The sequence below is a fragment of the Lutzomyia longipalpis genome, chromosome 2, assembly GCF_024334085.1.
Source record: "Lutzomyia longipalpis isolate SR_M1_2022 chromosome 2, ASM2433408v1".
Classification (NCBI taxonomy): domain Eukaryota; kingdom Metazoa; phylum Arthropoda; class Insecta; order Diptera; family Psychodidae; genus Lutzomyia; species Lutzomyia longipalpis.
The window spans coordinates 26356744-26371299 of record NC_074708.1 but is presented as its reverse complement, the minus strand read 5'-3'; the positions used below and the strand labels follow the sequence as shown (position 1 = coordinate 26371299).

At 38.3% G+C, this 14556-nt stretch overlaps 1 protein-coding gene across 1 annotated transcript in view; it reads left to right on the top strand.

Annotated features, from left to right (window-relative positions):
* Positions 1-14556, top strand: part of LOC129789885 (neuronal acetylcholine receptor subunit alpha-7-like) — a 69522-nt gene that overhangs the window by 33562 nt on the left and 21404 nt on the right. The window contains exons 2-5 of the mRNA XM_055826999.1: positions 7313-7452; positions 10267-10421; positions 10567-10747; positions 12516-12591. Of these exons, the coding sequence (XP_055682974.1) occupies positions 7313-7452; positions 10267-10421; positions 10567-10747; positions 12516-12591 (552 nt within the window). The remainder of the gene's footprint in view (positions 1-7312; positions 7453-10266; positions 10422-10566; positions 10748-12515; positions 12592-14556) is intronic.

The following is a 14556-nucleotide window of genomic DNA, read 5'->3' as shown; positions in this document are numbered from 1 at the left end:
TTGCTTCGACACCAATATCGGCCATTCCGTTCTATGCTATAATCGACTGATTCCTTCTTCCGATCAGAACATAAATTCTGCTGACATTCGCACTTCTACAATCACCGGACTCCCTGACTGCGTCAGTCAAATTCGGTGAGGCAAACGCTACCACAACTTCTGACAAGAACTCTTGATCACGTGAGCAACTCGTATCACGTCCACTTTAAAGAAAGGTGACACTGCTTAAACTTGATCAACCCTATCCAGGAATTCATTAAGTTCATAGCTTTCTCATTTCGATGGTAGAACATTCAAATGACTATAACAGCTTTCATTCTTCTACTGCGGCTTTATTCCTTTCTCCGAATACCTCTATTAATTGCTACAACTCCTCCAATAACAGTTCACACTGCGTCTCTACTGGCTAAAGCTTATTCATAACACGATCATCAGCTGTTCTCAGACAACCTGGAGAGCTTCATCTCCTCATTAGACAGACAATGGAGATTTTCGTATATCCACCCGGAACATCACATTCCTATTCTATTCTAACCCGTGGGGCTTTTGATATTAATCAAGAATCACCCTTGGCACGTACGACTCTTCCAAGCACTTTATCCCTTTCGTACTGCCATTATCCAGTTCCTTTAGTGAATCAACATCTACGTATGTATCCTTGATGACCGTCCCTTGTCCCCCCGTGGGCGCATCTGCATATCCCTTGGCGACACTCCTTACTTCTCCCTCGTTGGGAACTTGTCCCCAATGAAACTTTCATCAGGACATTTTCAAAACAACACCATCGACCTTAAACTTAATAGTCACTCGTGACATTAGATCTCTAATCGTCGATTGCGAGGCTGATCAAGTCAGAGTATGAGCCAGAAAGTGCAGAACCTGAACCTTGTTTGCGAAATCTTATGCAGACGGGACACCTTAAACATCTGCACTTGTTCAACAATCAACATATATCGAGTGTATCCTTCTCTGGATCATATGTCTTTCAATAGAACACGACTAATATGCTCTTTTTATTTCGGATACCACGATGCAGTACTTTTACTATAATTTACCTTCTTGGTTTCCATGAAAAGTAACACTCTCTGTTTGGCCAATGCTTCGACTCTTTCATTCGATTCTGAATTCAATCTATCCTTTAATGTGCCAAATGTCCCCTCATGCAGTTAGTAGACTGCAAGAGCACTTGAAAACCCGAAGGATATCTATTAAACCTTTGACGAGTGAGCTTCGAGGCCCACATGAAACCTTCACAACGACCAACCTATCATCGCTGTTTTCAGCTACAACTTATGGTCAGTACTAAGACCAATCAACTTGATGTACCAAACTGCAATGGCACTGAAACGATCCTCTTGGCTAGCACAGAGACCCTCTATTGCTCTGAAACGAAGCCACTTTTCCATACGTTCTTTCAAACCGACGTTCAATCAGTTGTCCATTTTCTTGATTTGAAAGGAAACACTAAACAAATAAGTTTCCAAGGAAACTTCATGACCTTTAAACTCTTTCCCAGTCCCACAGGACACGTTGTGGCCAGTACATAGGCCCTCGAATATATTGCTGAAGGTATTATGAATAAAAAACGAAAGCCCTCAATAATCCATCATTGAGAAAGCAATTTCCCAAAGAAATACGATGACCAGCAATTAAGTCCTTTATATTTCCATAATGAATAAATGTGTTCTCAAAGGAAACATCCTGCTCAGCACGACGCCCTTTAAATGTCCGGAACTACGGACAGATTGTACGGTTAGCAATAAACCACCTTAAATGTTCAACACTATTAACATTTCGTTCCCGAAGGAACTATTTGTATGCTTCGTAGACCTTCGAATAATCTTTTCAACATCAAAGACTAGTCGAAACCTTCAACCTTCGTAGGACATATTATGGCCAGCGCTTAGGCCTGTTGATGTCCAGCATCGATGACAGTTTGTTCCCGGAGGAACTGGTTTGGCCTGCACCATAGCCTTTAAAAATGTCCAGAACTGAGAACAGTCTATTCAGACCCTTGTTTTTTTTTTTTTTTTTTTTTTTTTTTTTTTTTTAAACCCTTTTTGGCCTGCACGTTGGCCGCTTGAATTTGTCCAGCACTTAGGACAACCTTTAAACATTTTTTGGCCTGCACGTTGGCCCCTTGAGTTTGTCCAGTACTTAGGACAACCTTTAAACCTTTTTTGGCCTGCACGTTGGCCCCATGAGTTTGTCCAGCACTTAGGACAAACTATTATAACCTTTATTGGCCTGCACGTTGGCCCCATGAGTTTGTCCAGCACTTAGGACAAACTATTATAACCTTTATTGGCCTGCACGTTGGCCCCATGAGTTTGTCCAGTACTTAGGACAAGCTATTATAACCTTTATTGGCCTGCACGTTGGCCCCATGAGTTTGTCCAGCACTTAGGACAAACTATTATAACCTTTATTGGCCTGCACGTTGGCCCCATTAGTTTGTCCAGTACTTAGGACAAACTATTATAACCTTTATTGGCCTGCACGTTGGCCCCATGAGTTTGTCCAGCACTTAGGACAAACTATTATAACCTTTATTGGCCTGCACGTTGGCCCCATGAGTTTGTCCAGCACTTAGGACAAACTATTATAACCTTTATTGGCCTGCACGTTGGCCCCATGAGTTTGTCCAGTACTTAGGACAAACTATTATAACCTTTATTGGCCTGCACGTTGGCCCCATGAGTTTGTCCAGCACTTAGGACAAACTATTATAACCTTTATTGGCCTGCACGTTGGCCCCATGAGTTTGTCCAGTACTTAGGACAAACTATTATAACCTTTATTGGCCTGCACGTTGGCCCCATGAGTTTGTCCAGTACTTAGGACAAACTATTATAACCTTTATTGGCCTGCACGTTGGCCCCATTAGTTTGTCCAGTACTTAGGACAAACTATTATAACCTTTATTGGCCTGCACGTTGGCCCCATGAGTTTGTCCAGTACTTAGGACAAACTATTATAACCTTTATTGGCCTGCACGTTGGCCCCATGAGTTTGTCCAGTACTTAGGACAAACTATTATAACCTTTATTGGCCTGCACGTTGGCCCCATGAGTTTGTCCAGCACTTAGGACAAACTATTATAACCTTTATTGGCCTGCACGTTGGCCAGGACAACCCTTGAAAGAGTAAATCTCATTTTTTTTATTTATAGTTAGTACCTTAGCAGGCACTCAATAACCTTTCAAAACATGATTTTTCATTCATTTTAATAAAGCGCAAAAATTAATAAATAATTTTACGATCTCCTTTTTCTAAATTATGAGAAATTGAATTTTAATTTTCTCAAGTTACCTTTCCTTTCTATATGCAATTAATAATAAATGCATCTAAATTATTTCAACATTTGTGCCTAAATTAAGGCATCCTTTCGAATAATTCAAACTCTGGCTGTAAAATCGGTTATTTTACACAATTTTTACTTTACTTTTTATGGGTGACGTCCCCTATTAATTTTTTTACTTCACTGACAAAAAAGTGAAGTCCCCTATTTTGTTCCTCCGTGTCAAATTTGCAACATAAATTGCTGCCAAATTTGTCACTTTGGAGTCTTTTACTCCTAATTGTACTCACAGATTTACCATATTACTCTCCGGGAGTGACACACTTCCTTATTTGCGGCCCCACAGCCGCTCCGAGGACCCATTGTGGAATTTTTCTTCTTGGAATCGAACTGCAATTCTACGAATCATGAGGACGCCATTTGATTTTTTCTTAATCAAATTTTCTTCCTCAATTCTCCCCCCAATTGCAGCCGATTCCAAGCACCATCACTTCACTGCACTTCCATAGGTCCTGGTTCTTGCGAAGGACCATAAATATTCGCGAAATTCCCCGAATTATACGCGATAAATTATACTTTATTACGGAGCAGGCACGTTTGCATCCGTATTCCTTGCCTTCCAAAACCGATCTGTCATTTTTGCCGCCAAATCATTCTTTTTTCCCTACATTCTCTATTTTCACCACACGAATTCACCACTTCGAGTGCGCGCCAAATTCAAATATTATTTTATTTCATAAGTTTTCCGAACACGATGGAAATTTCGGATGGGTAGTGTGGGTGCGCGAGATAACACACAAGTAGGGTATATATCAAAAGCTTGCAGTTGATTGTGATGCATCTCACCACACACCACCTGGGGGGTGCTTGTTGTAGCACAGCAGTTGTAATTTAGGTTTTGGTGGCACGCAGTACGATCCGACAGGTATCCTGGTAGCACAGTGCAAGTGAAAAGCTCTGGGCGGCCCCACCCACACGCCCACAGTCGGTCAAAATACAAACCGGCAGTGCGCACAGAGCGCAAAGAGAGTCATACGGAGAGAGGAGAGGAGAATTTTTGATACATATTGAGCTGGTGCGGAGTACATAAAAAAAAAAGGCCCAAGTATATGCGAGTATCTCTAGCTCGAGGGGTGCTCAATTTCCACCATCGTAAGAGCTTTAGTCACCCCCCATACCCATACCCTGTTTGCATGTTTGTGTGTGTGTGGAAAAACACCCGACAATCGCTCTGCAAAATGAGAGGGTACCCAAATCCCCGCAACTCGGCTTACGGGGATGAAAACACAGCCGAGAATATCAGCAAAATTTCGTCAATGGCATTGGAGAATTTTGCAAGACGGCATTTGAGCTTTCACAGTGAGAGAGAATTCCTGTGATCTCGAACCTCTTGTCAGCCGAAGGATTTTCAACTGGAATTTCACTAATTTCTCTTCCATACCCCACTACGAACAAGAAAGGTCATGCACATTGTACCTCTCTGTTGGAATCTATCTCCTCGACATATTTGCTCTATAGAGCTTTTACCTCTACTCACTCCATTTTCAAACTCATCTCTGAAAAGTATTTTTACTATAAGAAAAACTATAAATTTTTCCATTACAAATGGGATGAGCTTATGAGTTTTTTTTTCAAGGAAAACTTTAAAAACAATTGAATGTTTTTTAGAATTGTGATTTGCTTTAAAAAAAAGTTTTTTTTAACGATAATATTTTGATTAAATAAGTAAGATGTATTGATCCCTAAACTATACATTATGTTTGTAATTAATTTATCTGGCAGCCTTGCTAAGTAAAAGACATATTCACAATGAAATAATCTTCCATGGGAAACTCTTTGATGGCATTTCCACTAGGCGCCTCCACTGGCAAAAGCTTCCCCATCAATCTTTCTTTCATTGGAGGCAACGCATAAACCATCGTCAGATAAATACATCTCATTTATTCAGTGTCTTTTCAAAGGACCCACTGACTTTTCCTTCCACGCGGGGAAAATATCATAAATAAGACGGGTTGGGGAATTGTGTGCGAAAATCAAATAATCTCGTCATTCTTCGCCATTTGGTTTTTGGTGCTGCCTCATACACACTTCATAGGCGAAAATTCCCTGCAACATCTTTCAACACTCAATTCACATGAATTGGGAATGAGGGGATGGGCACAGCATAACACACTACCATATTGGAGTTTCTGGGGGGTAAATTAGGGGGTCATTGGATGGGCTCAAAATCACATGAAATAGAGGTTTTGGATAGTTGAAGGAATGACGTGAGATTTCCTCTCGCATTCACGTGCTTTTTGGCAATTCCACCGAGTATTGGCACGTACAGTGTAACGATCCCCATACTATTTCGTGCAACATTCAATATCAAGAGGCTCGTAAGTTAATTTTCACCCGGGGCAGAGGAACATGCCCTGGAAATTAAAGAGCTATATAACATGGTATACGGGATTTTCGGGGGAATGAGTTTGGGAGCTTTTCACGTCAAACGAAAGAAGTTTTGAAACTAAAAGTTTATGTAAACTATTTATAAAATTACCCCTGAAATCGATTAACGAGAAATGATTATATATTTTTATTTTTTTTTCTTTGATTTGAATTTATTTTATAATTTTACCTCAATAATTCTCGAGAAGATTTTCTTTGGCAAATCTAATAAATTTTCTAGTTTTTCATGGTTGAATAATTAATATTAATAATTACATATCTGGGTATGAATTCTCCAAGAGTGAAAAACTCCCGTGATAAACTCCTGAAAGCCTTAGCACTTAAAAAACGTGAAAACCGGGAAAATCTTACGGGAGCTCATCACGGATGTTTTATTTTTATTAGAGGATCAAGCTCACGTGAAGCTTTACTCACTTTTTCCCTGTAAAAAGCCTTCGGGAGTTAATCACGAGAGTTTTTCACCGTTAGAGTTTTGAAAGTTTTGGAAGACCTGCTTGTCATTTTAAAACTTTCTATCTCCCCAAAAGTGCCCAAAATATTTTTTTAAAAAAAAATCATTTTGTTTTTATTCTAATTCTCTTAATAAAATTAAAGAAAGCTTGTTTTTCTCCGTGTAGTATCAGTTGCATTTGTATTTGTTTATTGTTATGTAGATAATTAAATTATATAGAGAGACTTTACTTAAGGCTCCCGGAGTATTTTGATAAAGTTCTACAAGTTGTGTGTATGTGTTGTGTGTGTGTCGAGGGGGTTGAAATTAGAATTTTGCCAAAGTTCCCCACAATAGGAGGCAAAGTTTGAGTGACAAATCTATTTTCATCCTTTCAACGAGCTTTTCTGTACTACCCGCCCATCCCCTGTCTAATCCCATTTTTAATTCCATTTCAACTAAAGGGGAGCGAGATAAACCCTTAAGGGTGATGCGCGGGAAAATTTAAATAACACAGCTCTGGGACAAAATTAAGGCGAAAAGATATTGCAAGAGAATGGCTTTGCAATTAGATTTTTGGTTTTTGCGCGCGACTCTGGCAAAAGCTCGCGTGTGTGAGAAATTGAAGATGGAAATGTGTATGAGAGAATGACATCCATTTAATTTGAATGAGATAATCTAATATGCGAATTCTACGCGGGTACGGGGGGAGTTGGTAGCCTTCTTTCGTTCGCATAATCAGCATAATCGGGATAATTGTTTAAATAGACAAGAATTTGCAGAGTATTCTCGTTGACAAAGCTCTCTCTCTATGGTGGATGCCTTGGAGGATTTTATGTGTATACGGAGTTGCGTGTGCGGAAATGTCGAAGGAAATCATGTGGAGAAATACGATTTCTTTATGTGATTTTCTTAGTGTACTTCCGGATTCGCTGTGGTGCGCCAAATGATGCGGGTGCCCCATATGTCGGAAGGGGGTTAAGTGCACGTGGGGGTTCACAATACCGTAAATTTTCGCACACGTCATACTCAATAATTCTTAATCTTACTTCTACAGAGTTCTTCGCTTTCAAACACGTCTCATGCTCTCTTCTCACCTCATCCCTCTTCTCCGTCTTTTTTTTCTCTCGCAGGTTGTAAGGCGGGCATTCACGAGAAACGTCTACTGCACGATTTATTGGATCCCTACAACGTACTCGAGCGTCCCGTGGTGAATGAATCTGATCCACTGCAGCTGAGTTTTGGTCTAACACTGATGCAAATAATCGATGTGGTGAGTATTTCTGTACACACAAAGCTTTTTAAATAATAAAAAAAAGAAAGATGTTCGGTATACACATAGAATAAGAAAATTTGAAGCATGTTCTAACCAGACGAGAAAATCGAGAAAATGTATTTCCCATCCCTTCGCGCAATGTATCAACAGCCAACATATGGCTGTTGAGAATGAAACGTTAAAAGCTCAAACGGATCGTGTGGGAACGAAGGAAGCCGTCCTCATCGCTCCCCTAACTCAAAAGCTTTAGTTACAATGCGATGAACAGGGTCCGAATTAAATGGGCATGGGGCAAGGATGGGTGGGTGTGGGAAAGTATAAAGCAAGGATGACCTACTTGTTGGCATTTTCAATTTTGCGGTTGAACCCGCCAAGTCTGACGTATAGAATTTCTTGCAATATTAGACAGAGAATAAATGGAGACAAACTCCAGCAGATTTCTCTGCTTTTTCCTCCTCGCTTAATTGAATTCCTGCAGACCTCTGTCGTGTTTGCGGTTAAAAATAACTTCTTTTTCCACCTTCTCAACTTTTGATAATTGTTGTTTGTCTCCTATATATACCATTTGTCCCCCACATCTCTCTTTCTCGTTTTTCCTCAAAGTTAAAATTTGCTAAATGCTGCGGTAAATAATTGCAAAAAAACTCGAACAAAAAGCTCTCATTCGCCCCATAAAAAAAAGAGATCTAAAAATGTCTTTTCTAATGAATTTTCTTCTATTTTAGGCGAATGAGAGGCTATTTGTTGTTTTTTTTTTACAAAATAATTGCTAGAATTCTCAGAAATTGTTTCCTTTAAATCAAAACATTATCGATTAATTAAAATAATCTGCTTTCGATTAAAGCCAAATTCACATAAAAAGCGATTAAAGCTACGTTAAAAAAATCAACAAAACCACGTCTATATACTTATTAAAAGCTCCATAAAATTACCCTAAATATTAAATCAAAAGCTTTATCCTAAAATACAGAGTATAAATGTCAAAAATTATAATCTGAGCTTTGGCCGCAAAAATCATTTTATAGCCTCTCTCTCACTCGGAAATGATACGGAATAGCAAACCCCAAATCTTTACCTCAAAGCTCCGCAAAAGCCCATGCTTGCCCCTTTCGGGATTTTCAACATCGCAAACCCCTTCATTCCATACACATAGGAGACGACACTCCCCAAAAGCAACCAAATTAATTGAGAGTATTTAATTAATATCTCTTAGCATTGTGTTTCATCCCAGTCATTTATCTATATAATTCACCACTTTCCCTCAAACTCTGGGACCTGCCGCTTTTTTTTATTCTCATCAAAGCTTCGTGAGAGGGTCATATATAGATATGTAGGTCTCCTAATGTCACTGCACTGGACGAATGAGCTTTTTTTTGTCGGTACAATTTCTCCCCTCCGAAAAAAAGGACAAAACAGTGTGTTTTATATACATGGAGCTAGGCGGGGGATGGCTTTAATGAAGTAATTTTAAATTCAGAATAGACCCCTCCAACCGAGAGGGAGATTGTTGAAAGAACAACCCCTGAGAGTGAATCAGAAAAAGCTCTTCATTCGCTTTGGGAATTGCACTTGTCGGTGTGACAGAAAGGCGGTGCAGAAGATTGTTTGGGTGGGTGAGAGGGTGTGAGAAAAGTCACTAAATTTTGTGGGGTTGAAGGTGAATCTTCAGGGGATGCTTAATTCAATGTTTTAGTGTGTGTACAAGGCTTCCGCTACAGGAGAAACTTGAATTTTGGAACTTTCACACGGAGGTGAGAACTAAATAGCTCAGCATTAATTTTAAATATATCGTATTTCGGTGAAAACTATTAAATAGACTTGCAGGGCTCATTGCTCCTAATTACTAGGTTCAAGGTAATCCGTGAAAATTAATCTGAAATTTTCAACAAGGACAAAAGCCTTAAATTCACTATTTAATTTGCTAATCAATAAAGCTTAAAATTTAACGATTTTAGACCAATAAAAAATCTTTAAAAAAATTTAAAAATCTAGAATCTTGTCTAGAATCAGTGATAGTTGGATGAATTTGCAATCTTAATTGCTTTCTTCAGTCATGTAGAGCTTTCCAAATTGATTAAATTTTCCACCCCATTTCTATATACAAAAAAAACGAAACGATTTGTGTGGCATTTTGAAAAGTTAAGGAAACTTTACATTTTATAATTTACGGATTGTATACCGGGGGGTACGTACCACATAAGTTTTAATTTAGGAATGACCGTCAGTTTTTCACTTGAATTCCCCCGATACTCCTGAAAGTTAATTAAACTTTGACTTGGGGAAATAAATCGTGCGAGGGGTTTAAAAAATATGTATATTTGCAAACCTCTACTATTAGATTGGGGGGGGGGGTTTGGCGGGGTGGGGTTTGGGTGGAAGGCCTACCCCATTGTTTCTGGCACCCCACACAGAGGAAGTTATATAATACCGCCTTCGGCTGCAATTATGTTTAATTCAAGAAGGTAAAGTCCCGTGAAATTTATTCAGGAAACTCCAAAGCTCAAGTGTACGTATAGAGCGAACTATTTGGAGTGGATGCCTAGAGAGAGAGAGGCTAAAGTGCGACCATATCTCCTCGAAAGAGGGGTTTGTTAGATGTCCCAATGGGTTTTGTGAATAAGTGTAATAAGGTATTGATTTTCTCTTTTTTTTTTTTTCAACATTTCACTTTGCACCCTCCAGGACACACATCACCCAATTTCTCCTATGAAAGTTTAAAAACTATTACACCCATGCAAAAGCCACCCTCTACTTACATTTGGGAGCTCTATAAATAATTCCTTTACATTTGAAATTCACTTCTCTTGGCAGGATGAAAAAAATCAACTTCTCGTGACAAATATTTGGCTGAAGTTGGAGTGGAATGACATGAACCTGCGATGGAATACGTCAGAGTATGGGGGTGTGAAGGATCTGAGAATACCACCCCATAGGATATGGAAGCCAGATGTTCTTATGTACAACAGGTATGTTTTTTGTTGTTGTTGTTGTTGTTGTCGAAGGCTGTGTGTGCGATGTTACAATATGCGCGCCAGCATTGACAACAACTTCGCCACACATTGGCGGAATTTAATGACACAAATTGACCACTTGTCTGTGATTTTGGCACAGCGCCGACGAAGGGTTCGATGGCACGTATCCAACCAATGTCGTTGTACGCAACAACGGTTCCTGCCTCTATGTGCCACCTGGTATTTTCAAATCAACCTGCAAAATTGACATCACATGGTTTCCATTCGACGACCAGCGGTGTGAGATGAAATTTGGTAGCTGGACCTATGACGGATTTCAAGTGAGTTTCCCAACCACCCTTCTAATCAATCCGCCTCTAACATGGCGTGTGTACATTTCAATCTCTCACCCAGTTCGCTGCATTGAATGACATGATATTGCGGTCTCTTATCTCATTCAGCCACCCTTCATTTCTCCCCAAACAAAATCCTCTTTTCAACCCCAATGCAGTTCCATTACGGACAAGGGGGGCATATCAATCTTGTCACAATATGTCCTGGATTTTTTTTTCGAACCGCAAAAATACAGTGATATCCCACAGTAGTGCCACGTCATCTATTACGAGGGAATTACTGAAAAAAACTAATCCCAAAACTTTAGAAATAAATCAGAGACAGGATCGAGTCCTTTTTTACTTTTCCAAAAGGAAGATCTATTTCTGATCCTCTCAAATTTTCCTAAAAGATAAAGTTTTTATTAACACTGGAGGACAAAACTGGTAATCACTGCCAATTTGACTTTTTTAAACCGCCATGGATTAAAATTTGTTGAACCTATCTTGACAAATTCTACATCTAGGCGACTTCAAATACTAGAGGTTCGTTAAAGGAAAATCTTGACAAACGTTTCCTTTATCATAGAAAATTAAGCCCAAAGTTTGAGGTTAGAAATTTATGTCCTCCTATAGGTAGATACTTATTAATTTGCAGAGAATAAATAATATCCTTGAATCGGATTTATTTGCCCTTTTTCTCGTTTTTTGTACGAAAGATTATTTTAAAAAAAAATCCCAAAAATTTGATTTCTTTTTGCGTTTCACTGCGAACCATCACTGTATCTATTTGTAACCCAAATTCAAGATATTTATTAGTTTATTCATTCGTTTAGATAAAAAATGAAAGAAAATAGAACAAATTTTAAAACTTTACCAACACGATAGAATCAGAATCATAACAAATATTGAATTTATAGTCTTATGGGGAAAATTTATTTAAGTAAAAGTGGAAAAGTTAAAAGCACTTTTATAGTGAAAGAGAATAAATGTCTGTTAGTATTGAATTGAACGAAATTTATGAAAATTTATGTATTTAGTTTGTTTGGAAGAAATTAATTAATTCAAATTAAAATAGCTTATTAATTCAAATTGAATTAAAGGGGCTTTAATTAATTGGTTTTTCAGTAATTACGGTAGAAAATTATTGGATTTCCTCTAATATTAAAACTGGAAAATGGTATGCCACGATTGTGGTATACCAATTAATTGAAAATATAAAATTAATATTCTAATAACAAAATAATCAATTTTAATTAATTGTAAATTTATTCTTTTTTATTTAAATAACTTTCAAGCAGTGAACACTCGTTCATTTTTTTTTAGAATTCTTTTCTTTAAAAATTAATCAACTTTCCATTTCCATCCGTACCTTCATCAGGTACAGGAAATGTTCTTCATAGCGAAACACAAAGCAAATCATTTGCCAAAATTAAGACCTCTTCCCCTCAACACTGATATCGGTTTTATTTTTATGGATTTATTAGCACTGATTTGCTGTTTATTCCACGAATATTTACCCCCATCCATTCATCAGAAATCCACGTGCCAATCAGCCAATATGCGCACATCATGCCACCCCCAATGCGCCCAACATGTTGCTGATTGCAAAATTCTTAGAGGTTTAATGAAACAGGAAGTGATAAGATTATTTCCTCGCTATCAGCAGATTTTTCATCAATTGCGGGGTACACACACACCCCACCCCCACGACGGCATTGCGCGTGGAAAGTCGTTAATCTCGGATGTTTTCCTTTTTTTTTTCTTCGCTATATAGCTCGATTTACAGCTCCAGGATGAAGCAGGTGGTGACATAAGCAGTTTTGTAACGAACGGTGAATGGGATTTGCTCGGTGAGTAGCTCAATAGATTATATACTTTTTTTTCATCTTTACTACCACTTCCATCCCACTCCCACCCTCTCAGACCAAATCCATCCGTCAATTTCTTATATTCACTTTATTATTATTATTATTACGAGAAAAATGATGGTTGGGTTTCTTTTTTCTTGTTTTTGCAAAAAGATGATATAAGAGAACATTTTCATTGCACATTTTAGAGTGCAGATTTCGTGGCAGTGTGAGGAGGTAGGGGGTAGTGTGTAAGGGATGAAAGTTTTTCTGCGGTTGTACCACACACAGGGCAAACCCATCAGGAGGGTATCGCTGCAGAAGTATCTGTACTTCTTGGCGGGCGGGGGGAGCAAAGCAATTTATTTCACGTCAAAATAAATATTTGAGTGAGAAATAGAATATATCCAGCGGTGAAAAATAAAAGAATAAATAATTCAAAATGTTCTTCTTTTGGTGTGCGCACACCATAAATGCAAAGTTTTTCGCACTTGAATGCTTTTGGTACTATGTATGTTATATTTTTGAAACCAATATTTTATTGTTGTCGCCCTCCATGGGGGGTGTGCTGCTGCTGTTTTTTTTTTGCTTTTTCGTTCTCCACCTCCTCGTGTTTTTGCACCATCTTTACATCCTCTTAGTCCCTTTGATTTCTCTCTTAGCGCAATATTTTCATGTCTTGACACCGAAGCGGATGCGGGATGTCTTTTAGTGCCGCACAAGAAGTCTGCGTGTGCTCTGTGGATCTAATGTAAAGTGGCAGAACTCAATTTCACAATCGATTGCACGTATTCCTTCGCAAGAGGCAATATTTCGTAACAAATCAGATAGGACACTCCGTCTACATTTTTTTCCTTCCAGCACACACACATATTTTACCCAGCATGGTGTCTCCACCATGTAGTGTGTATGTTTGGGGTTGTATATAAAAATCACCGCACAATAAAGTGGCCCAAAATATGTATGTACAAACATCATTTTTGCACAAATGACTTCACCCCTAATTCAATTATCGCAATTGATCGCAGTTAAATCCTCCCACCACTTCCACAACCCCAACCCAACTACCTCATCTTTATCTGGGGTGGAAGGAAGAGATACTTCCAGCTGGAAATCCCATCTCAATCACCTCTTCAAAATGGGAAAACGGAAAGAAAAATTCACAAACATACAGCATTCGCACCCCTTCTTTTTTTGATCAATATCCTTTCACCACATCATATTTTATTCATTACACGATTTTCCAGCAATGCGAATACAAACCAACTAAATCAATACTCTCACTGCCTTCTCCACCCCTTCGCCGTATACACCTTTTGAGCGTGATAATTTTTGAATTAAGCTGCAGCAAGGTTTACCTTTGGAATTCTTTGCATAGAAGAAAAAGCATTTTCCATGTTATTTGCTGACAAAATTATGTGTACGATACTTTGGCATTTTATTCACGTACATTGCACTAAAATATGGTGCAAAATATGCAAAATAGTCTATCAATTTAAAATAGTATTTGCATAATTCAGAACAACTTTTATAACATATACCGGAAGTGTACCATATTCCCATTTATTCTATGTGAACCACTCCTTTACATACAAAAAAGGGATATTTTGCTATTTTGCACCATGCGCTATGTGGTGCAGCATAAACATTTTTTATCACTTCAAAAGGGGAAAGAATCAATTTTCCCAACAAATTAGATGTGAGAGGAATTGCTTAAAAATTGCAATGAAGATGAATTTTCGAATGAGAAATGGTGTCAATTTGTAATGAAAAATATTCATTTTGATGGAAGATTCTTTAGCATTGAGTGGGAGGATTCTGAGAAAAATTAAACGAGAAATTTCCAACGAAATTGTAGGGGAAATACGGGCAAAATAGGTAGGGGAGAGCAGGGTTAAAAAAAATCACTTAAGGGTTTAGAAAAAGCTCAAAATATCATATTTCTCAAACAGATAAAGCGAAATGTAT